This window comes from Euwallacea fornicatus, chromosome 35 (genome assembly GCF_040115645.1).
Source record: "Euwallacea fornicatus isolate EFF26 chromosome 35, ASM4011564v1, whole genome shotgun sequence".
Lineage (NCBI taxonomy): Eukaryota > Metazoa > Arthropoda > Insecta > Coleoptera > Curculionidae > Euwallacea > Euwallacea fornicatus.
Window position 1 is genome coordinate 32,164 of NC_089575.1, and position 25,792 is coordinate 57,955.

Consider the following 25,792-nt stretch of genomic DNA (forward strand, 5'->3'; position numbering starts at 1 on the left):
GGTGCCTATCGGAGCTCGTGCCCCTGGCTTCTAGCTAGAGGACTATATAGAAATGGAAGAAAACTGTAATGGTTCGGAAGGGAATCTGCAAGAGCTAGATCGAGGCTGTTGGAGAAACTCCAACATAAAGATCGCTCTCACGCAATGCTTTAACATCTGGGCAATAAATAACAATAGACGGAAAACAGAACCGTTTCTCATCTCGTCACTTTAACAGCAACTTCTCTCCTATCTCGATTTCACAAGTTAGAATAAATCACTTTACCAACTTCTAACACATCTCGTCGCAATAGAAATCTGTAGTTAATCATTTAATCGTCAATCAAACCCTGCATTCCAACTAGTCTGTGATTAAATTTAATGTGATTCGTGTAACAGAGTTTCTGTACCTTCTCGAACTTTCGGATCTCCATTATTTCTTGACGGTGGCCCGTCTGATCCTTCGGCTCAAGTACAAAACCCCTCCGGCGTATTTGGATATCTCTGTGAGTGCCTAGTGAGGCAGTCGCCACCGTTAGGCAAGAACACGGGAAGCCCCTGGCTAAAACAGTGGCACTAATTAACACACGACATGTTTGTTTCTATTATTTATATTCCAAATTTCAAGTAGTCAGCCCCTTTCTCAGGCCAAGTTAGCATTACCAGGGTCCTTTCTCGATTGCCTCCCTGTCTAGTTACCAACAAGAACCATCGTCCCTTATCGTTTCCGCCCCTCTTCTTGGAATGGGGCACTGGGGTGATTGTTTTATGGCCTCGACGTGGTCACATGTTTCTAGAGATTCCATTCCCGATGGTCAAAAATTGTGTGACTTTCATTTAGATACGAAACATTTATTACGATAGTGTTGACGTTCCGGAATCAACCGGACTATTGGAATTATTGCTACAAAATGAACAAAACCTAAATATACTTGTATACATATACAGGGTGACTCTAGATAAGTGGGACAAGCAAATATCTTGAAATCGGGAAGATCTACAAAAAAATGTTTAAACAAAGTCTTCTTTATTTTCGGCGCCTCAACTTTTTATGTCAATTTGTTATTTCCAAGGTCACCTTCACCTGTCCTTTGGGACAAAAATGTTTCAGGACGTAACACTTTTTATCGTGTTTTGAATCGGTTCTTAGAAACAGACAATTTGGAGAGAAAGAAAAACGTGAAAACGCTCAACCACTTCATCTGAATGAGAATTATCAAATTGGCGTATTTTACACGCACATAAATTTCACCCATACCATGTAAGTTTGCATCAAGAATTACATGGTGATGATTTCCGACATCGAGTGACTTTTTGTACTTGGGTACAAAGAAGACTCCATGAAAATGCACATTTTTTTTCAAATATACTATTTTCTGATGAATCCTGCTTCACAAACCACGGTGAAGTGACTCGCCACAACATGCATTATTAGTCGGTTGAGAATCCACGCCTGTTTCGTGAAGTGGAAAGTGTTGGATTCCCATCCACATCGCCATGTTATTTATGGTTAAAAAATTTGCCACTCCTTCTCGAAGAAGTTAATTCAGGACAAAGGTTGACAATGTGGTTTCAACATGACGGTTGCCTCGCTCGTTATGCTAGAAATGTCAAAGAAGTTAACTGGCCAGCCCGGTCGCCAGGTTTGACTTCAGCAGATTTTGTTTTGTGGGGTCATTTAAAACAAGTAGTTTATAATCGAGTACCAAATACTTCCAAAGACATGAAAATTCGAATTAAAAACGCTTGTCGAAACATTACAACTGAAATGCTGAAAAATAAGAAGCAATCACTTCAAAACAGAATTGTTAAGTGCCTTGAACAGCAGGGGAACCATTTCAAACATCTGTTGGGCTGAATTTTTTTATACTAAATTAAAATTCACTACAAAATTAATAAAAGTGTTAAAATAAATGATTAAAGTTTAATGAAATGTTTCTTATTTTGTACCTGTTATTATTATGAATTTCGTTAATTTTAGCACAAAATGTTTCAAGTAAAAACATTTTTACTGCCAACAAAGAATTCAAATCTCCAAAAAAAGTTGAGTGTTACATTTGAAAAAATGAAGTTGACCCCAAAGGACAGGTGAAGGAGACCTTGGAAAATGTCTTTAAATCGGGAAGATCTACAAGAAAATGTTCAAATGAAGTCTTCTTTATTTTTGGAGCCTCCTTGATAAAGAAGACAGTTGAAGTTGACCTCGAAAAAAACAAATTGACATAAAAAGTTGAGGCCCCAAAAATAAAGAAGACTTCGAACATTTTTATGTAGTTCTTCTCGATTTCAAGATATTTACTTGTCCCACTTATCTAGAATTACTCTGTATGTATGTAATTTCTTACCTAAACTGTAAAAATGTTTCCAATACTGCCACGAAGTTCTGCTTTTCTACCAGACTTGCAAATTGTAATGATACAGTCTCTTCTCCACGGTAGATGTAAAGCTCTACAATCAGTGTGTGTTCATCTTCGTGGTCCGATTCACCGTTATCAAACGTCGTTATATCGATGTCCTTTAGACCAAAAAATATTTTCCCATTTTCGTCTTCGAAAGTCATATTAACGCCCTGATATACTCTTACGATTACGTCTGCCATTTCGACAGCCCCTCTTTGGAATTTCACGACGTTGAAGCTCGACATTTTTTTCTTCACTATCTTAGCCTTCTGTCGTTCACGTTGGAACTGACGAAAATCCATTATCAGTTTTTTCATATCCATTTTATCTAAAAAAAACTACCTTCACTGGTTTTTATCACTGGTTTAATGTGTACGAACCTATTCCGAGTCCCATCAGCCGTCCGTCGTTCTATCGTCTCTTCTGGTCCCAATAACAAGGCCAAAGACGCGCACGTTGCATGTATAAATAGTTGCCTACGTTGCGTGCAGGATCGTACATATAATTATATGGTGCCTTTATAAATGTTTGTCTGCCACGTGATCTACAATCTAGACAACCAAACATACAACGGTTGGTAACATTGTTCAGTTTCTAATGTCGGGCCTATAGGAGTTTATATGTACCGAGGAGATGTAGGGGTAACACAACGTGTAATCGGTGCTAACGGGGTAATGTATAATTCCGTTACTAGTCGTGCTCGTGGGAAAGAGTCAGTATCCAAACCCGACGAAGAAACTGACCTTGGGTACTGAGTACCCGTTTGTACTACTTAACTATTTTGTTTTCACTTCTACCATTGCTACTCTAATTTTTCCCCGCCTGTAGTCTCGACCCTCGTGTAGATGATGGTCATGCCGTTTGTTTTTTGAAGCTGCCTAAGCCTCTTAATCTCCCGCGGCCGGCTTTCGTCAACAATGTCGGTGTCCTCTAGCTCCACCACAACTACCACTCGTGTAAGTGTCATTTGTCAGTGCGGGTTCTCGGAGTGGACGGCTCTCGAGCGAACAGTGCACCACACTGGAAGTGAATTCTCTAAATCAAATCAGCTGACAATCCTTGTTTATAAGCTCGGGCCTTTGAGGGTTATGTTATTGTTATGATTGGATATTCTGCATGAACTTTTCATTTATTTTAATCTTTATTTGCCAATAAAAACAAATCTGCTTTCCAAAATTTAATGCATTTTATACAAACAGATAACATAGAGAAGACACTAATTTTAAGCACTGAGAAGTAAGTTAAAACTTAAGAAATTAGAACGATTATAGTCTACATTTATCATCAGCGGTTCGACTCGATTCTCCGTTATATTGCCTAATTTCCACGTTTTGGTTTCTACTTTTCCATTTACATGGTTTACTGCATCTTTGCTATTTGCCAACAGTAATATCATTTACGACGTCATCAAAAGTGTTCTTCACATCGACATATTTAAATGTTATGGTCGGTTACAAAGTTCTTAACGTCCCTCTATATAATTTCTATCGGGTTAAGTTCACAATGGTCAGGTGGGAGTCTTCACACTGTTTTATTTTCAGCCTTGGCCACTTCGTCCACCATGTATTTGTTGTATTTTCCTTTATGTTCGTTAACTATTAACAGAAGTTCTGCCTTAAATAAATCCTCCTCACAATTGATGTGTTTAGATCTGTAATGTACCCTTAGGCTATGCCTATGAATTTTCACTACATTGGTAGTATGTCCAGGATGGCCATATGTTGGAAACCCATTATCTTTCAATTAGGGTTACCCTTTCATAAAAACTCACTCCTCTTCCATGTCAAGACAAAAGTCTAAAATATTGACATTTTGCTAAAATCAGACTACAGCTGCAGCACCCATGTAAATTATCTTTTCTTACCATTGTCTTGATGTTACGGGTTAAATATTTAAAAAGTTACCATCTGTGGATTGCTTTGTTAATTGCATAAAACCGGAGTATGCCCATGGGTACTGACTCCCAGATTTGGTACTTAAGATACCCCCAAGCTTGCAAAAGGGGATAACCATTTTTTGACCATAATAATGATATTGTTCGACGCTCCCGGAATCTTGTAAAACCCCGCATTTTTACTCTTGACTCTCTCCATTATAATGTCAGTTAAAGCCCAAGATCTTTAGTTTTGAAAACGATTAAGGGTTGTGTGTGTCATAACGAGTGGAATAAAAATCTACAAAAGTGGTCCCGAGTTTTGTTTCGCGAGTTCCATTACAAAACTGGCGTCAGAAGTGGGATCTTGCAGCAGCTACAACGTCCTGAGCAACAAGTCAAACTCCAAGCTCATCGAATTCTTCAAGATCAAATTCTCCCAATTTAATAGGATTAAATTTGTCTAATATTAACGATACAATGACACAATACATTTCCTTAGAGATAGCCGAAAAAATGTTGGTTAAGTTTGACGGCAATAAAACCAAGCTTCACGAATTCTTAGACAATTGCGATGCCGCCTTCCTACACATTAAGCCTAGTTGTAGCCTATTTTATTTACTATCGTTAGAACTAAGTTAACAGGCCATGTAAGAGTGATATCTCATCATAAAACCTTTAATGAATGAGAGGAATTGAAACAATTTTTAGTAAATACCTATTCAGAAAGGCACACGACAAGCCAGTGTCAAAAGGAGCTCAACTCTTGTAGACAAATTCCTGGAGAATCTGTCTCAAGTTTTGCCAGTAAAGTTGAAACTTGCTACAGTAAATTAATCAATAGTTTAGAGTCAAATTTATCTCAAGAAGCAAAACAATTGTATGAAGATCTTTTCAAAAATCAAGCGCGTGATGTTTTCATAAGATAATTAATAAGAGATCTAGAACTCTTATTAAAATGCCAAAACCCCGATTCATTAGAAAAAGCTATCGCTCTAGCAATAAGTGAAGAACAGGAATTAAAAGCAAAAACCGATGTTTTCAAAAATCAATCAGTAGGCAATTCGTCACTTAATAAGTTCTGCCAAATTTGCCAAAGATATGGTCACTACACGTAAAACTGTAGGAATAACCGGCGCTTTCCCTCAAGCAGACCGCCAAATTCCCAATATAGTAATCACAACGTCTCTGATTTAAATCCAAATACCTACCGAAATTCTTCGAATCGCAACTTTAATACTAATTCTAACAATCACTACCCAACGTTAAGCTTCTGTAGGTATTGCAAGAAAAATGGACATGTGATAGAGGAGTGTAGAAAAAGAGCATATAGTAATGCAAATCGTTATAACCAACAACCCCCAGGTAATGAGCCAAACACTGCAAACCAACATCCCCAAAATGAGAATCCTTTAAACCACCAAAACTCTCGTCCCAATCCGGCCCAAACGAGAGTACACACCTTCGAGGCCGAGTCACAACCATCAACACCACAGCCTACGCCATCCTCCACATAAATGAGAGCACTCCGAGCCCTTGTACATTTCTTATCGATACCGGTGCAGACATTTCCCTAATCAAAACTTCCAAACTCAATCCTCATGTTCATAAATACACGGACAATCCTATAACCCTTCGTGGAATTGATGCAAACGTCTCGAATCCAAATAGAACTCTATTTTCTACAATTCTTAATTTCACTATCAACGATAAACAATTTCGATTTCAATTTCGCGCGATAAATGATAATTTGCCCATAAAATTCGATGGTATATTAGGCAGCGATTTCCTAACTCATTTTTCATGTCTCCTGGCCTTCGATAAAAATTATCTTAAAATAAAAGATGAATCGATTCAAATACTTCTAGAAAATTCACATTTTGACTTCACTAATCCGCAAAATAAGGAATTTAAAGAATATATCGTGGGACCTAGAAGTGAAGCTATCGTTAAAATTCGTGTCCTAAACCCAGAAATCAAAGAAGGAATTTGCTCAGAATTCACAATACTAGATGGAGTGTTTCTTTGTCCTAGTATTGTGAAAGTAATTAATAACGACTATGCAATTACCAGTATTCTAAATACTACGAATAACGAAATCAAAATCAGAAACGTTCAAATCCTTTTAGAAGAACTCCCGACAGATCAAGACACCCAAATTTTTCAGATTTCAAGGCAAAAACCGGAAGCAAATCCTAACAGGTTAACTAAAATTCAATCACTCTTAAGAACTTCACACATGAACCAAGAAGAACGATCTAGTATAACACAAATATGTAACGATTTTGCTCAAATATTCTATTTAGAAAGTGATTCCTTATCATACACAGATGCGGTAAGCCACCAAATTCCCACTACCTCTTCAAAACCTGTAAACACAAAACCTTATCGATACCCTCAAATCCATAAGGAGGAAGTTGATAGGCAAATTCATGAAATGTTAAAAAACGAGATCATAACCCCTTCTAATTCGCCTGTATGGGTGGTACCTAAAAAACAAGATGCCTCGAGAATGAAAAAATGGAGAGTCGTAATTGACTATAGAAAACTCAACGATATCTCAATAGGCGACTCATTTCCCCTTCCAAACATTGTCGACATTCTGGATCAGTTAGGCCACTCTAAATACTGTTCCATAATAGACTTAACATCAGGTTTTCACCAAATTAAAATGTCCGAGGAAGACGCTCCCAAAACTGCATTTTCTACTCCAACGGGTCACTATCAGTTTAATAGAATGCCTTTTAGTCTAAAAAACGCTCCTGCTACATTTCAGAGGCTCATGAACACTGTCCTATCCGGAATTCAAAATCTTCGATGTTTTGTATATTTGGACGATATAATAATCCATGCCGATACCTTGGAAAATCATAATAAACGATTAATTGAAGTATTCGAACGACTATCCCATTTCAATCTAAAAATACAACCGGACAAGTACGAATTCTTACGCAAGGAAGTAATGTACTTAGGACACATCATCACGGCTACTGGAGTTAAGCCTGACCCAAATAAAGTCCAAGCTGTTTCAGAATTTCCCAATCCGAAAACTTCAAAAGACATCCAAGTCATATTTAGGCTTAGCAGGATATTACCGACGGTTTATTCCAAATTTCAGCAAAATCACGCAACCCCTAACTAAATTACTAAGGAAAAATCAAATTTTCAACTGGACTGATCAACAACAAACCTCATTTGATCAACTCAAAAATTTGTTATGTTCCGAACCTGTTTTGCAATACCCGGATTTTTCTGAACGTTTTTATCTAACTACTGATGCTAGTAATTTTGCCATAAGAGCAATTTTGTCTCAAAGGAGTCCTCCAACCGACGTACCCATCTCCTACGCAAGTAGAACCCTAAATAGAACAGAATCGAACTACAGCACGATAGAACGCGAACTCTTAGCAATAATTTGGAGCATAAAACATTATCGACCCTACCTGTATGGCCGTGAATTTACGATTTTTACAGATCACAAACTGTTAATTTGGCTAAAGAACTGTCAGGATCCAAATTCTAAATTATTCCGATGGAAATTAACGTTATCAGAGTACAATTTTACCATTGAATATAAACTAGACAAAACCAATCAAAACGCTGATTGCCTGAGTAGACCGCTCATGCCTAACCCTTTTTCAAATGACTTTTCCAATTTTCCAACAACTTCTATTAAACACTTAACGAGTGAGTCTAACTCCTATCAAAATTTTAAGTTTAAACTGCAAAACGCACCAATTATTATTAATAATAACATAATTGAAGACAACACTAACATTTCGACCTCCAAGGACAACATCTGCATCTTTTTATCAAGGGAAGGAAGGGGCGGACCTGCATTGTGGCCTGCAAGATCGCCTGATTTCAACCTTCTAGATTTCTTTTTTTGAGAATATTTGAAAACATCGGTCTATGATCCTACTATAAATAGCCTCGAAGAGCTGTAGCTACGGATTAATCAAAAATACTAACAAATCTGAGCCAACGAGGGGGTTTTAGAAAGGGACCGAATATCCTTCAGACAAAGCTGTCAGGCCTGCTTGAAAATAGAAGGAGGGCACTTTGAACACCTTATGTAATTGTATTTTTTTTTACTGTTTGTAGATAATAAATAAGTAATAGGGAATTAGAAATAAGTCTCTCAAAAAAGAATTTTGCGGACCCATGTTTACTAAGACTTTTTGCTTCATTTGGTCTATACTTTTATCTCTTTAAATATTTTACAATATTTTTTTAACACCTTGTAGACCAATATGTAAAAATCCAAAATATGTACAGTGGTGAACATAAGTATGGAAACATTTATAATTTCTATTTCATATCTCATAATGTAAACATTTTTTTATCATATGGTCACTATGCCAATAGCGCATGTCATAACACACATTATTAACACTAAAACGCGTTTATGCAATTTATTGATAAGTTGTTTTTTTAATTGACCAAATGTGGTTCGAACAAAAGTATGGAAACATTTTCGTAATAACATAAAAAAATAATAAGTTCTTTACGTTATATTTAATATTTTGTAGGGTAGTCTCTTGCGTCAATCACTGCTTGACATCTTCTGCCCATTGAGTCGACGAGCCTTGCGCAAAAGTTAGGTGGGATTAGTCCTCATTCTTCTTCCAATGCATTTCACAAATCGGCCCTGTTCTTAATATTCCTTTTCCTAATTTGTTTATCCAAATAGTTTCAAAGGTTCTCTATTGGGTTCAAATCAGGTGATTGTGAAGGCCAACTCATCATGCGGATTTTTTGTTCGGAAAACCAATTCTTCACCAAACGAGATGTGTGCTTTGGATCGTTGTCTTGTTGGAAAATCCACATCAATGGCAGTTTATCATATTCATATGGTATTAAATTAGTTTCTGATATTTGAACATACAATTGAGCATCCATTCTGCCATCAATCTTTGTCAAAGGACCCGTGCCAAACCGTCGAAAACAGCCCCACACCATCACGTTGCCACCTCCATGCTTAACAGTGGGCACTAAATACTTGGGATTGATTGACCAACAGGTCTTTATACGTAGCCAGTAGAATCCATGCCAAACAGGTTAAATTTGCTTTCGTCACTAAAGACAATCATAGACCATTGATTCGTTGTCCAGTCCTTATGTTCTCTAACAAATTTTAATCTGGCTTCTCTGTGCCGCTTTGTAAGAAGAGGTTTTTTAACCGCACACCTGCCATGAAGGTTTTCTGACAAAAACTTCTGACGTCTAATAGTCATGTCTGACACCACTACATCCTGATATTCTTCTTTTAGTTCTTTGTTTATATCAATGGCAGTTTTCATGGGATCATTTCTTGCCTTTCGAATGATGATTTTATCCAGTCTCCTATTTGTTTTTCGTGGTCTCTCTATTTTCAAAGTCGGATCTACAGTACCTCTTCTTAAAAATTTATTGACAATTTTGCTAACTGTTCCTTGGTGTATGTTAAATGACTTTGCTATGTCAATTTGTTTTATTCCTCTTTGGTACAGCAATATAATTATTTTCTTCAAATCAGAACTGAAATATTTGCACAGAGGCATTTTAATTAATGAACGTACTTTAAATTTTGTCGAAAGATGCCAAATAACTGTTTACTAACTTCAATGCTACACTCTAAAGCCGAATGATAAAATGTTTCCATACTTGTGAAAAGGACCAAACGACTTATTCGAAAAATTCAATCGAGGCGAAAGTAGATACGGATTCGAATATTTATAAACAAAATTCTTAAGGCATTTTTTGAGTATACACTACAACTTTATTTTATTGTTCATATACAGTGTGTTAGTAAATATTTTTGATTAAGGAAATGTTTTCATACTTATGTTCACCACTGTATATAGCCAAAATTATAGGACCTAAGCAACTGAAAATCCCACAATTTTCTGGATTTGTTCCAAATGACTTACGAGCATTTGAATCAAAAAAGGCCAAAGACTACCATGAAGAAATGAACAGAAGCTCTTTTGAAAAATTGTTCAAAAGAGTATTACCTCAACTCCAGGAAAATAGAGTCACGTTATTAAATAACGCCCCAAATGATTTTAGAAAGTTAGAAGGAATTCCTACAATGGCGTCAAGAAAATCTAAAGTACAACAATGGCTTCGATCTAAACACATCAATTGTGAGGAGGATTTATTTAAGGCAGAACTTCTGTTAATAGTTAATGAACATAAAGGAAAATACAACAAATACATGGTGGACGAAGTGGCCAAGGCTGAAAATAAAACAGTGTGGAGACTCCCACCTGACCATTGTGAACTTAACCCGATAGAAATTATATAGAGGGACGTTAAGAACTTTGTAGCCGACCATAACATTTAAATATGTCGATGTGAAGAACACTTTTGATGACGTCGTAAATGATATTACTGTTGGCAAATAGCAAAGATGCAGTAAACCATGTAAATGGAAAAGTAGAAACCAAAACGTGGAAATTAGGCAATATAACGGAGAATCGAGTCGAACCGCTGATGATAAATGTAGACTATAATCGTTCTAATTTCTTAAGTTTTAACTTACTTGTCAGTACTTAAAATTAGTGTTTTCTCTATGTTATCTGTTTGTATAAAATGCATTAAATTTTGGAAAGCAGATTTGTTTTTATTGGCAAATAAAGATTAAAATAAATGAAAAGTTCATGCAGAATATCCAATCATAACAATAACATAACCCTCAAAGGCCCGAGCTTATAAACAAGGATTGTCAGCTGATTTTATTTAGAGAATTCACTTCTAGTGTGGTGCACTGTTCGCTCGAGAGCCGTCCACTCCGAGAACCCGCACTGACAAATGACACTTACACGAGTGGTAGTTGTGGTGGAGCTAGAGGACACCGACATTGTTGACGAAAGCCGGCCGCGGGAGATTAAGAGGCTTAGGCAGCTTCAAAAAACAAACGGCATGACCATCATCTACACGAGGGTCGAGACTACAGGCGGGGAAAAATTAGAGTAGCAATGGTAGAAGTGAAAACAAAATAGTTAAGTAGTACAAACGGGTACTCAGTACCCAAGGTCAGTTTCTTCGTCGGGTTTGGATACTGACTCTTTCCCACGAGCACGACTAGTAACGGAATTATACATTACCCCGTTAGCACCGATTACACGTTGTGTTACCCCTACATCTCCTCGGTACATATAAACTCCTATAGGCCCGACATTAGAAACTGAACAATGTTACCAACCGTTGTATGTTTGGTTGTCTAGATTGTAGATCACGTGGCAGACAAACATTTATAAAGGCACCATATAATTATATGTACGATCCTGCACGCAACGTAGGCAACTATTTATACATGCAACGTGCGCGTCTTTGGCCTTGTTATTGGGACCAGAAGAGACGATAGAACGACGGACGGCTGATGGGACTCGGAATAGGTTCGTACACATTAAACCAGTGATAAAAACCAGTGAAGGTAGTTTTTTTTAGATAAAATGGATATGAAAAAACTGATAATGGATTTTCGTCAGTTCCAACGTGAACGACAGAAGGCTAAGATAGTGAAGAAAAAAATGTCGAGCTTCAACGTCGTGAAATTCCAAAGAGGGGCTGTCGAAATGGCAGACGTAATCGTAAGAGTATATCAGGGCGTTAATATGACTTTCGAAGACGAAAATGGGAAAATATTTTTTGGTCTAAAGGACATCGATATAACGACGTTTGATAACGGTGAATCGGACCACGAAGATGAACACACACTGATTGTAGAGCTTTACATCTACCGTGGAGAAGAGACTGTATCATTACAATTTGCAAGTCTGGTAGAAAAGCAGAACTTCGTGGCAGTATTGGAAACATTTTTACAGTTTAGGTAAGAAATTACATACATACAGAGTAATTCTAGATAAGTGGGACAAGTAAATATCTTGAAATCGAGAAGAACTACATAAAAATGTTCGAAGTCTTCTTTATTTTTGGGGCCTCAACTTTTTATGTCAATTTGTTTTTTTCGAGGTCAACTTCAACTGTCTTCTTTATCAAGGAGGCTCCAAAAATAAAGAAGACTTCATTTGAACATTTTCTTGTAGATCTTCCCGATTTAAAGACATTTTCCAAGGTCTCCTTCACCTGTCCTTTGGGGTCAACTTCATTTTTTCAAATGTAACACTCAACTTTTTTTGGAGATTTGAATTCTTTGTTGGCAGTAAAAATGTTTTTACTTGAAACATTTTGTGCTAAAATTAACGAAATTCATAATAATAACAGGTACAAAATAAGAAACATTTCATTAAACTTTAATCATTTATTTTAACACTTTTATTAATTTTGTAGTGAATTTTAATTTAGTATAAAAAAATTCAGCCCAACAGATGTTTGAAATGGTTCCCCTGCTGTTCAAGGCACTTAACAATTCTGTTTTGAAGTGATTGCTTCTTATTTTTCAGCATTTCAGTTGTAATGTTTCGACAAGCGTTTTTAATTCGAATTTTCATGTCTTTGGAAGTATTTGGTACTCGATTATAAACTACTTGTTTTAAATGACCCCACAAAACAAAATCTGCTGAAGTCAAACCTGGCGACCGGGCTGGCCAGTTAACTTCTTTGACATTTCTAGCATAACGAGCGAGGCAACCGTCATGTTGAAACCACATTGTCAACCTTTGTCCTGAATTAACTTCTTCGAGAAGGAGTGGCAAATTTTTTAACCATAAATAACATGGCGATGTGGATGGGAATCCAACACTTTCCACTTCACGAAACAGGCGTGGATTCTCAACCGACTAATAATGCATGTTGTGGCGAGTCACTTCACCGTGGTTTGTGAAGCAGGATTCATCAGAAAATAGTATATTTGAAAAAAAATGTGCATTTTCATGGAGTCTTCTTTGTACCCAAGTACAAAAAGTCACTCGATGTCGGAAATCATCACCATGTAATTCTTGATGCAAACTTACGTGGTATGGGTGAAATTTATGTGCGTGTAAAGTACACCAAACAGTACTCTGCGAAGGACCTGCGTCTCGAGAAATTTGACGAGTGCTGTGAACGTGAGAATGTGAGAATTTGCGGCTACTACACCTAAGACGCCAATTTGATAATTCTCATTCAGATGAAGTGGTTAAGCGTTTTCACTTTTTTTTTTCTCTCCAAATTGTCTGTTTCTAAGAACCGATTCAAAACACGATAAAAAGTGTTACGTCCTGGAACATTTTTGTCCCAAAGGACAGATGAAGGTGATCTTGGAAAAAACAAATTGACATAAAAAGTTGAGGCCCCGAAAATAAAGAAGACTTTGTTTGAACTTTTTTCTTGTAGATCTTCCCGATTTCAAGATATTTGCTTGTCCCACTTATCTAGAGTCACCCTGTATATGTATACAAGTATATTTAGGTTTTGTTCATTTTGTAGCAATAATTCTAATAGTCCGGTTGATTCCGGAACGTCAACACTATCGTAATAAATGTTTCGTATCTAAATGAAAACACGAACTGTTGTGTGTTGAAGTCACACAATTTTTAACCATTGGAAATGGAATCTCTAGAAACATGTGACCATGTCGAGGCCATAAAACAATCACCCCAGTGCCCGATTCCAAGAAGACTCCAAGAAGGACTCGATAAGGAACGATGGTTCTTGTTGGTAACTAGACAGGGAGGCAGTCAAGAAAGGACTCTGGTAATGCTAACTTGGCCTGAGAAAAGGGGCTGACTACTTGAAATTTGGAATATAACTAATAGAAACAAACATGTCGTGTGTTAATTAGTGCCACTGTTTATCCCAGGGGCTTCCCTAGTTCTTGCCTAACGGTGGCGACTGCCTCACTAGGCACTCAAAGAAAAATTCAAATACGTCGGCGGTGTTTTGTACTTGAGACAAAGGACCAGACGGGCCACCGTCAAGTAATAATGGGGGTCCGAAAGTTCGAGAAGGTACAGAAACTCTGTTACACGAATCGCACTAAATTTAATCGCAGACTAGTTGGAATACAGGGTTTGATTGACGATTAAATAATTAACTACAGATTTCTATTGCGACGAGATGCGTTAGAAGTTGGTAAAGTGATTTATTCTAACTTGTGAAATCGAAATAGGAGAGAAGTTGCTGTTAAAGCGACGAGATGAGAAACGGTTCTGTTTTCCGTCTATTGTTATTTATTGCCCAGATGTTAGGGCATTGCGTAAGAGCGATCTTTATGTTAGAGTTTCTCCAACAGCCTTGATTTAGCTCTTGCAGATTCCCTTCCGAACCATTACAGTTTTCTTCCATTTCTATATAGTCTTCTAGCTAGAAGCCAGAGGCACGAGCTCCGATAGGCACCTTCCTCCCTGTTTTCTGTTCTAGTCTCATGTTCCCAATTCTCTTTGGTAGATTCTTATCTCTCATCCTCCCCCAGTCAAACAAACCACGCACCTGTTTCACCAAACTATAATAGAAAAAAAAACAACTACAATTATGATCCAAACTTTGGCTTCTTACTCGTCCAAGCAAATATATAGGGTGCGCCAACTAAAACGAAACAGACCTGTTTTCTCGGATGATGGAAGAATTGTGCAATAATGCTCGGACACGTCAACATGGATTTATGCCACTCTTCAAAACACTCGCCAACGAATAAACTCTGCTCAACAGGACGTGGGGCACAGTGACGTGCCGAATCTTCCTTAACTCCTTTATTCCAGCGAACTTTCCATTTTTTTTTCGCGTTATCCTATTGCCTTTACCTCCGCAAATTTCGATTTTCTGGGGGGTGCGGTTATAAGAGCTGTTCAATTGCCCTTCAGAACTTCCTTCTTTTGGGAGCGTTACCTCTATGATTGCCAAACGGAATTGATGGCATGACAAACGTTTCCTGGAGTTTTTCCTGTGGAGGAGGAAAGAGTTATATAACCATGTCTGGAGCATGTGAATTCCCTCTTTTGTGTACCAACGCAACGATTTTCGAACTCGGAGAGTAATATGAAATCATTTGATCCATACGATCAGTCCCACCCATGTTTTTGTTACACTTTGCAATAGCTTCAGGTTTGTCCCTAACGTTCCCTTTTTCATTTGGTGTTTGCATCAAGTTGATAGAAAACCGTGATGATATGCGGAGTAACTGTCTTTTGGCCCTCCATTGTCCAGTCATTACCGTCTCGATATACTGCTCTTGTCTGTCCTGTCTACAGTTTTGTTCTGGCAACAGCTTCAGAATTGTCCTCTCTGTTCGCCCTTAAGTCCCGGTACAGTGAAGTAAAGTTGTCCGTAAACAGACAATGTCCCTCCTGTCTGAATTCAATTCAGACGTCTGGGAAAATTCCTAATTTCTGTAACAAAGGGTACAGAAAGGTACATCATAAATTTGGGTAAAGCTCTCAACGTGATTCAAGTACTCGGACTGTTTGATCTATTGCCTACAATCAAGGAACTCAAAATCTTCCTAAATACTCCACTCCAACGGGCGATAGGTGATGGCCAACATCTGGTGGTTGCAACCAAGTTTTTTTTTTTTTTTTTATTATTTATTAAAACGCTTCTTCCAGAAGCATTTTAAGGGAATTACAATCTGATCAGAGAATGATCAATGAGTAATTTTGTTCTAATATTAATGTGCCTTAGCTACATTTAGGGGTTACTAATTAGTAATTAATTAGTAGTCCTTAGGTTCTAATATAAAATTGACGCGTGAAGATTCATTTTGTTTTTACTATTCACACACTAAACTAGCTCGAAGGGCTTGATCCTCTTGAGTCGTCTGGTCAGGTTAGTGTTGTCTAGGAGTTGGATAGCTTCCACGTTGACGTGCTGCAGAAGTCGTTGTTCATGTCTTCTCGCAACTTTACTGACCGTTTCGCTGACGGTGTCCACACCTAGATCTCTGTGAAGGTCACCATTTCTAAAATACCAAGGTGCGTTGACAATACACCTTAGCACTTTATTTTGAAATCGTTGGATCATGTCCACGTTGTTTTTTCTTGCACATCCCCAGAGTTAGATTCCATACGACCATACAGGTTTCAAAACTTGATTGTACAGTAGTACTTTGTTGTATACTGATAAAGAAGAGTTTCTTCCTAGCAGCCAATACATTTTTCCAAATTTAATATTGAGTTCTTCCCTTTTCTTTTTGATGTGGGCTTTCCATCGTAGTTTAGCATCTAACGTCATACCTAAATATTTTGCAGTGTTAGCATATGGTATTTGTATATCATCAATATAAATCGGAATATAATTGTGTCTTTTGTTCGTAAAATTAATGTGAACAGACTTCGTGCCGTTCAATTTAATCCGCCATTGTCTGGTCCAGGAGTTGCAACCAAGTGAAACAAAAAACACCAGAATCCATGCCGCAATAAATCTTAATTTTATCTTTGCGTTGCACCCGGACTAAAGGGAGACCGGGGAAAAAAGGTTGAAGGGACAAGAGAGGGAGCAAGGTTCCTCGAGACGAGAAGAAAAAAACCCAGAAGAGCAAGAAGAGACGCGAAACGAATTTCATAGACAGCATAGGTGATCGCAATTGTGAAAAAGAAAGGTTTAAAAGAAACTTCATGTTGCAACCCCCAGAAGTGAGGCATTCTTAACCCTGTGATCGTACTAACGTTGATTACAAGGATTAGTTAAGTTAAGAACACGATCGAAAATAAAGATTTAAACTTAATTTTTCATTTGAGTACAATTCAGTTTCTCTCGGCCTGACAAAAATCGAGAGTGATCCTTCGGAATAATAATAATACCCCAGAACCAGCCGCGGAAGCAGGATCCACTAACTTGTTGCCAGAAACAAAGGTATAATAATTAACACAGGATTCATTATTTTACTGATAAAGGTGTAGTTATTATAAAAAAGAAATTGATCCCGTTAAATAGTCCTCACTCGGACGATTGTTGGAGCCGGACTGACTTGTGATGCCGTTTTGCTTGATAATCATTCCACTGAAAAATAATCAAACAACAACCGCTTTAGATTTGCCGAAATAAATAATCGAACTGTGGTGTTTTAATGCCGTAATCAAAAGAGACTTATCTTAAGTATAATAACTAAAAATCTAATTGTCATTAGAGTTGTATTATTCAACAGGTAGGTTCCACATTTTGTGGGGAATTTATAGAAAAATCTAAGGATAAAGAAATAATTGACATTTTATATTTTGACACAAAGTACGCAATCGTTGATGTGGGAACGAATTGACGTAGCTGATTTCGCGAAAATATCCAAGATCAGGTATTAAACCAACTACCAGAATTTCAATAACGTGATTCGGGCTTTGCTTTACAAAAAATCGATTACTTAGAAATTAATATTAATAAATTTGCAATGGCCCTACATAGAATAAAACCGGATCTACGAGAGAATCTCAGCACGTTAGAAAACCAAAGAAATGTCAGTGACTTTCTGAAAAGCATTGATATACAATGTATATAATTGTATATAGTGTAAGTTACGGATCATATAAAACACTGTAACCGAGTGCCAATGACCAATGCAGTCGAGGAACTATAATGTCAAATAATAAAAAAAAAATGCAATGGGTAATGGCTCAACTTTTATCAAATTATCTTTCTTTTGTTTTTTTATAGAGGGGGAAAACCTTCTAAAGGTACCCGGTCTGATGGACTGGCGACCGGGTTATGTGGGATTCACCCCCTGAAGGGAGGCGCCTACCCACTAAAAACCCACCTCTCTTCACCGTTGTTCCCCCCCGGAACCGCCGATAGGCATTACTTCAGGGGGGTGGTGGCATCGCGCCTGCTAATCCGGCCTAGGCCGGTCCGCACCGCGGAGGACTTCTCCCTGTACCATTCTTCTTCTTTCATTCTCTCTCAAACGTTTCGCATTCATGATTTTCTCAACCATTCTTGCAAACGCATTCCACTTGCATTCCGACTCTACAATTTCACTGCCGATCACGTTTCGGTCCAGTCTGATTCCGCTCAGCCGGGCCTCCGCGCGATCGGCCTCCCATGCCTGACACTCCCATAGTGTGTGCTCGGGAGTGTCGCTCACACCATTCTCTTCGTTCCCGCAGAACCAGCAGTGGTCACTACGCTCAACCCCTATTCGTCGCAGGTATTTTCCGAACACACCGTGCCCGGTGAAAACCTGCGACAGGGCGTAATTGGGCTTAGCCCATTCGCATTCGGACCACCGTCTGACTCTGGGGACGAAAACTTTCATCCACCCGTCATAGACGGCCCATTCCTTCTCCCACTCGGACATAACCCATTCTGCCGCTTCGCTCTTACTCTCTTTCCCTCTCTACCATATCATTCTCCTTTTTTCCACTCTCAATCGCACAGGAGGGATTTTGGCCAGAGCCAACACCGCTGCGCCCGGAGCCGTCCTGTAAGCACACGCCACCCTGATCGCAAGCTTTCTATTCGCCCGCTCCAGGATGGCGTTATACTTCCGGTACACGAGCTCCGATTGCCAAATCGGAGTCGCGTAGAGCAGGGCGGACGATGCCGCCATGACCATCACCCTCCTCCTCTCGAAGCTTAACCCGTTCACACGCGGGAGAACGCCTTCCAATTTCTGGACGATCCTCCCTACCTTGTCGGCTGTTCGGCGGGCGTACTCGCCAAAGCGGGCATTCCTGCCGAACCACACCCCTAGGTACTTCACGCACTCGCTCGTTTCATACCTGACCCCTTCCACCATCAGACTCATGCTTCTCAGCTAGCACCGTCCGGCCAGGAGCACCATCTCCGTCTTATCCGTCGCCATAGTCAGGCCTTTCCTACGGAACGTGTCGGAGACCAGTTCCATGGCACGTCTGACTCGCGTCTCCAGGATTTCCCCGTTCTTTGCCTCCACCACCAACGCCAGGTCGTCCGCGTACGCCACTGAAGTGACGCCCTTTGGATAACCCACCGTCAGCAGCTCGTCGTAGAACAGGTTCCACAAGACGGGACCCAGTACGGACCCCTGAGGAACCCCACACGACAACTCACGGACCTCCCTGTTAGGCAACACCAGAAAACGATCTTGCAGGTACGATTGCACTACGTCAATCAAGTACCCGCTAACCTGTGAACTCCTCATCACTTGGACGATGAGGTCCCAGGGCGCCGAATTAAAGGCGTTCCGGACATCTATCGTCACCATAACGCAGAACCCGGTGCGTGTAACTCTTCCTCCCGATCTCCTCCACTATCCGCATGACCGCCCCCATGGCGTCCATGGTGCTCCTGCCCTTCACAAACCCAAACTGCCGCTCGCATATCATGTCGCGCGCAGTCGCTTCTTCCAGAAGTCTGGCCTTGATCACCTTCTCGACCACCTTTCCGAGTTCGTCAATAAGACAGATGGGCCGGTAGCCGGGCTCCGCATTCGGATCACGCTTTGGCTTCTCCACCAGGACAAGTCGAGCCCTTTTCCAGGCCTTGGGGAACCCTCCCGAGGTCAAGATGCGCGTGGCGCAATCCGCCATACCTTGGGGCGCAGCCCCGAGATACAGTTTCAAGATCTCGTTCGGGATCCCGTCCAACCCTGGAGCCTTGCGGCTCTTGAGGCCCCCCACCGCCTGGCAGATCTCCTCCGTCGTGACCCGAGGTACGTTCTCGCCTCCTGGTCTCCCTGTAGCCCATCTGACCCTTTCCTTCGTCGGGAAAAGTTCGTCCACCTTCCGAAGCATTTCTACTTCTGGGAGGCGGCTTCGCTTGAGGTGCCCAAGCTTCCCGGCCACGATCTTGTAGCCGAGACCCCAGACATCCATCTCCAGGTCAGCACACAGCCTCTTCCACGACTCCCTCTTGGCGTTCCGTATGGATACCTTGAGGGCCTTTCGCGTCTCAACTAATTCATTCTCACATCTCTCTCGCTCAATCGCAACATTCCTTCCTCTCGCTCTCGTGACCCGTCGCCGGGCATGCACACACGTTCGTCTCAGATCCGCTATCTCATCATTCCACCAGTACGCAGCTTTTCGCGCACCTCGTCCACCCGCATTCTTCTTCCGTAGACATTCATCGCAGACACGACTGATTTCCTTCACTATTCGATCCGGATCGTCAGCCGCGCCCACGCCCTCTTTCTCTGCCACGTACCGTCGCACACGTTCCAATCCACATGCATTAACAATCCAGCCATGATTATTCATTCTTTCACATTCCACGCTTGCCCGTTGTGCGTCTCCCCCTCTCCTAATGGAGAAGGAGACGTACCGGTGCCCACTACCACTCTCCGACTCACTCTCCATTCGCCACTCCTCAACCATGCCTGACGCAGTCACACCACCCATGGTGACGTCAATCAACGATCTCCCGTTCCTGTTACCGAAGGTCCACTCCCGCCCAACGTTGAGAGGGGTGAACTCTCCCGCGTCCAGAAACTCATCCAAGATCAGGCCGTAGGCATTTCGCGCGTCGGAGCCGAAACGTCCACTTTTGGCATTCAGGTCCCCAGCGATGAGGACCCTCCTACCATCCATCCCCCGGACATACTCCTCCAACCTACTAATGAAGGCCGCAAAATCGGCCGCCCTCCTGTTCGGGGAAAAGTACGCCGAGATCAGGGTGATCCATCCCAACTCCACCGCGACAAAGCCCCGCCCCTTGTGGATTGATTCCACCCTCACATGGTCGGCTAGCCATATGAAGGCGTCATCGCACCGATCACGGATTTCGTTCCCTTTCGTTTTGTTCGGCTCTTGGCCCAGTACAACGTCGATGCCTCTTTCTTTGATCACCTGACTCAGTAGGGCGGTAGCCAGCCGCTTCCTGTCCAGGTTGATCTGGAGGCATCGGAGTCCGCTGATTTGTGAAGCCATGACTCCACACAGCTTACTCACTCACTCTGCCTTTCACTCACGCAATTCACTCACCTGATCAGTCCTCCGTTCCGCCGACCGGTCCTTGTTGGCCGACGCCGTCCGGCTCCTCAGTGTCCATCCTCTCCTCGGTGGAGGATGGGGAGTCGCGTGCACCATCCATATTGCGATCCCTCTCTCTCTCACGAGGGAGGGACCGCGTGTCCGCACTCTCACTCGCCATTTCCCTCTTCTCCTCCCCGCCTGCAGGCGGAGAGGAAGGGCGGGCACTCCGCGCACCATTGTTACCTTCCTTCCCTCCTCCTAAAGGGGGAGGGTCGGATGTTTTCTTGCTGCGCCTTCTTTTGGGGCCCTTCTCCCCCTCCCCTCCCTTAGGCGGAGAAGGAGAGCGGTTGCCCCTCGTTTCAGTTCGGTCCCGCCCTCCTCCTGAAGGGGGAGGGTCGGACTTTCTATCTTTTTTGGGAACCTTCTCCCCCGCTCCACCTTTGGGCGGATAGGGAGAGCGGTCGCCCCCCGTTTCCATTTGGTCCCGCCCTCCTCCTGAAGGGGGAGGGCCGGACTTGTCCTCTTTTTTGGGCACTCCCGCTCCGCTTTTGGGCGGAGAGGGAGAGCGGTCACCCTTCTCTTTAGGTGCCCGCAAGGGCGCGGACTTAGGAGCCTTATTGGCTCCTCCCCCACAACTTGGACCTCCCGCACTGTGACCGTCCGCGTCGCAGAGGGGGCAGTACCGGGAGTTTTTACACTCCACGGCCTTGTGCCCCTCCTTGGCGCATCTGGCGCACAGGCGTGTCCTGTCCACGCTTTCGCACGCACTGGCCTTATGGCCGACCCCCCAGCACCGGTAACAGCGCCCAGAGTCCCTCAGCTCCCTGAGTCGGCATCTGCTGATGCCAACCCGGACCTCGGCGACCTTCCGGACCCTGCCCACCGTTTCGTCCCCCCCACTTATTCGGAGGGTGGCGGTTTGGCAGCCTCCGTTATCAAATTACCTAATAAAATTTCAAAGAAGCTGGCTTACATTAATATTCAAAATGATAATCATGCCCGTTTCTATTGGTCAATTGTTAGTGCTCTTTATCCTGTATGCCATAAAAATCACAACAGTCGTACCAGTTCATATCCACAATACAGCACTGTTTTAAATATCACAAGTTTAGAAATACCTATGCCTTTAAACAAAATATATAAATTTGAAAAATTAAACGAACATATTAATTTGCTTTTAATTCAAAACAAATATCATCCTCAATTAAACGATTATGATCCGATTCCCACAAATACAGATGTAGAAGAAAGTACTGATTTTGTCTATCACTATTGTTGGATTAAAGATTAATCGCGATTAGTGTCTTGTCAGCTACACAAACATAAACAGAGAAAATTAATTTGTGACAGATGTTTAAATTACTTTTCTAGTCAAGAAAAATCATTAACATGTGAAGAATTGTGCAGTAACTTGAATAACTGTCTAATTTCGTTTTCCAAATATGACTTTATAGAGTTTAAAAATCATGCTTATAAACAAACAGCTCCATTTGTCATTTATGCTGATTTCGAAAGTCAATTGGAAAATGTTTCTTACTTGAACGATAATTTGGATAGATATCAAAGACACGTTCCTTTTAGTGTAGAATGTCTTTTCAAATGTTATTATTATATAGGAATATTTATTCAAGTTCAAAATGTATCGAGGTGCTAACTGTGTAGAATAGTTTTTTAATGAAATTATTGAATTATCGAAAATTATTAGGTGTATACCTATGACTCCGCGTTTTTATTTCTAGTTCTATTTTCTTTGAAAAAATATTTTTTTATTTAAGGAATTTTATTTCATTTTTTGCTCCGTATTACCAGCTTTCTATTTATATATGATAATTGCTATATGACCTTTTAAAACGTTTCAATTAAGGTTTAAATATGTCCAATTTTATGCCGAATAACATCATTTGCGGGAACCTTTGCTCTTCCTTTTCCATCTTAAGAAAAACGCCACTGCCGCTCACCAAATGCTTGTTGAAGCTTATGGCAATGATGCTGCATCTATAAGAACTTGCCAATAATGGTTTCAGCGCTTCAAATCAGGTGATTTCGACCTCAACGACAAGGAGCATGGTAAGCCATCGAAAAAATTTGAAGACGAAGAACTGCAGGCTTCGTTGGACGAAAACGCCGCGCAAACGCAAGAACAGCTCGCATCTTCCCTTAACGTCACCCAGAAAACGCTTTCGGTTCGTCTTCACGCTATGGGAAAAATTCAAAAGAAAGGAAAATGGATGCCTTATGAATTGACGGAAAGGAACAAAGAGCAACGAAAAACGACGTGTGAGATCTTGCTTGAACGTTTTCAAAGAAAGTCTTTTCTACATCGTATCGTGACCGGAGATGAAAAATGGCTTTACTTCGACAATCCAAATAGGAAAAAATCATGGGTGAGCCCGGGTGAGCCAACAACTTTGACCGCAAAGCCAAATATCCACGGGAAAAAGGTATTGCTCTGCATTTGGTGGGACCAGCACAGCATACTGTATTATGAGCTTCTCCAACCTGGCGAAACAGTCACTGCCGATCGTTACGTCCAACAACTAGTGCAGTTGCGTAATCAACTCGCAGTAAAGATGCCAGAATGGGCGGATCGACACGACAAAGTCATACTGCTTCATGACAACGCAAGGCCTCATGTCGCTCAACCAGTCAAGAACACCTTGAAGAATTTCAAATGGGAAGTCTTACCGCACCCGCCATACTCGCCAGATATCGCCCCGTCGGATTATTACCTTTTCCGTTCAATGGCTCACGGTTTGGCAGAGCAGCGCTTCCAGAATCGCCAAGAAGTCCAAGAATGGCTTGGTGAATGGATCGCTTCAAAACCGACGAATTTTTTAAAAAATGGAATTCATAAACTGCCTAATCTCTGGGAAAATGCTGTCATTAACGATGGAAATTATTTTTAATAAACATTGTTAATAAATTTATACAGTTTCAAATAGTTGAAAATGCGTAAAAAAACGCGGACTCATAGGTATACACCTAATATTTATAACGAAACGAAGAACAACACTCCTATGAACATCGAACTCGATTTAACAATGGTTAAAATTTGTCACATTTGTGAAAAACCATTTTCCCCTAAAGATAAAATTGTTCGAGATCATGATCATTTCACAGGCATTTTTAGAGGATTTGCTCATTCGGTGTGCAATTTAAATTTTCGTAAGCAATTTCTGGTCCCGATAGTTTTCCAGAAACTTTGCGGGTATGATTCTCACTTTGAAATCAAACTTCTATTTAAAAAAGGTTGTTTAAGTGTACTGCCGATTAATAAAGAAAAATATATCTCGTTCATCCATCAAGTAACAGAAAATGACATTACATTTTAACATATTGATTCGTATAGATTTTTGGGGGCTTCTGTTGACGAATTTGTAAAATCGATGCAACTGGAACATTTAAAACTTTTAAAAAGTAAATTTTTAGATGTGGCGGAAGAAAAATTTGTATTCTTAACACGTAAAGGCGTATTTTGTTACGATTATAGTGATAGTATCGATAAACTTGAAGAAACAACTTTAGCGCCCATTATATTAAGGCACTAGTGACTTCTAAAAAAAAACTTTATTTTAAAATTAAAAAGTATAATTTAAGAAATAATTTACACTCTAATAACGTATACGAGCTTCTAAAATCTAATTGTTGTTTCTTGAAGATGAAATGTGCTTTTATAATAAAAAATGCTGATCGGCTGAATATGGGAACCTGTCATTGTTTTCACGTGTCACATGTGTTATTACTTAGGAAATGGTCAAATAATTCGCCCAAAGAATGTTTCTAAAGGGTGTCTGTAAAAGGTCTTTACAACGCTCTACCACAGATTCTTCAGATCAAAACAAGACGATTTAGCCATATTTAGTCTAGTCCAAAAGTTGATAATAACAGCGCTAGAGGGCGTCAAAGTTGAAAATTAAAAATAAATTTTTTAACATATTTTCCATACTGTACAACATAAAAACGTGAAAGTTGGTGTAGGGGAGTTTTTCAAGACGCCGAATTCATATCTGCTAATAAATTGCACTTACCTGGTAGAGGGCGCCACTTGCGGCCCACCGCATGTATTAAATTGATTGAAACTTTTTTGCCTCCTGGTATAAATGATTTTCGAATACAGTAGTGTATTTGGTCATCGTTTATAAATAAAAAAGGTATACCTTGTTGATGTTGCTACGAGGAGCCGTTTACGAGATAAATGCATTTTAGTAATTCAGGTGTAAGATTTTAGATTAAACAACTTATTTACTACAAAAAGGTACTCTTGATAAGACCTTTAATAATTCGCAGTAGTTTTACAAGAAAACTTAATTACCAAATCATGAATACAAAGAAATAAGAATATCACAAAAACTGTTCAAAGAGTCCACCATTTGCACGTATACAAAGGTTTATAAAATTAGCACAAAAAAGTTTAGCAAATATTCTTTAGATAAAAATACGACTTTCAGAAATGTATTTGTCAGGTATTTAGTGTAAACGACTTGCTTTTACACGAACAATTTTTATTAGTTATGTCCATTTTTACATCTAAATAAAAGTATTGTCAATAATTTTAATTACTTTGAAAATTAAATTTTCGAGACTTATCATGGCCGTGCAATATACCAATGAAGAGTATACTGATATGGTATTGGTGTTTGGTTATTGTCAAGGAAATAGTCGTGAGTGTGTCAGAGTGTACACCGATAGGTTTCCGAATCGTCGTATACCAAGCCATCCAACTTTTGCTGCTGTGGAGAGACGTCTTCGGGAGACCGGTCAATTTGCTCCTTCAACCGTTGATTGTGGAAGGCACCGTT

At 40.3% G+C, this 25,792-nt stretch overlaps 2 protein-coding genes across 7 annotated transcripts in view; one reads left to right on the forward strand and one right to left on the reverse strand.

Annotated features, from left to right (window-relative positions):
• Window positions 1-334: 334 nt before the first annotated feature.
• LOC136348888 (uncharacterized) overlaps window positions 335-25,792 on the reverse strand; it is a 71,377-nt gene continuing 45,919 nt past the window's right edge. The window contains exons 1-4 of one of the 4 annotated variants that reach the window (XR_010733739.1): window positions 2,759-3,400; window positions 2,325-2,706; window positions 643-883; window positions 335-541 (exon numbers count right to left, since the gene is read on the reverse strand). Coding sequence is in view for 1 of the 4 variants with exons in the window: in XM_066300065.1 (XP_066156162.1) it covers window positions 835-883; window positions 2,325-2,494; window positions 2,564-2,706; window positions 2,759-2,774 (378 nt within the window). In the remaining 3 variants the exon portion in view is untranslated. Of the gene's footprint in view, window positions 884-2,324; window positions 2,707-2,758; window positions 3,401-25,792 lie in introns of those variants that run through there. The other 3 variants (XR_010733738.1, XM_066300065.1, XR_010733744.1) reach the window with 3 other exon arrangements.
• LOC136348886 (uncharacterized) lies at window positions 11,078-13,941 on the forward strand. Of its 3 annotated transcripts, none has more exons than XM_066300063.1 (4): window positions 11,078-11,633; window positions 11,686-11,828; window positions 11,898-12,067; window positions 12,812-13,596. In XM_066300063.1, the coding sequence occupies exons 1-4, from the start codon at window positions 11,618-11,620 to the stop codon at window positions 12,864-12,866; spliced, it is 384 nt and encodes a 127-aa protein (XP_066156160.1). In that variant the 5' UTR covers window positions 11,078-11,617; the 3' UTR covers window positions 12,867-13,596. The 3 variants fall into 3 exon arrangements, 1 of the variants encoding a protein (XP_066156160.1); XR_010733737.1 differs by lacking the exon at window positions 12,812-13,596 and adding an exon at window positions 13,606-13,941 and having other exon boundaries at window positions 11,107-11,236; window positions 11,463-11,633; window positions 11,686-12,067; XR_010733736.1 differs by lacking the exon at window positions 12,812-13,596 and adding an exon at window positions 13,606-13,941 and having other exon boundaries at window positions 11,129-11,633; window positions 11,686-12,067.

What these genes read in the sequence shown, in the direction of transcription:
- LOC136348886 (XM_066300063.1), top strand. An exon ending in TCGAAATGGCAGACGTAATC is followed by an intron (nt 11,829 to 11,897) that starts GTAAGAGTATAT and finishes TTTGGTCTAAAG; the next exon opens with GACATCGATATAACGACGTT. An exon ending in GAAACATTTTTACAGTTTAG is followed by an intron (nt 12,068 to 12,811) that starts GTAAGAAATTAC and finishes TGACATTTCTAG; the next exon opens with CATAACGAGCGAGGCAACCG.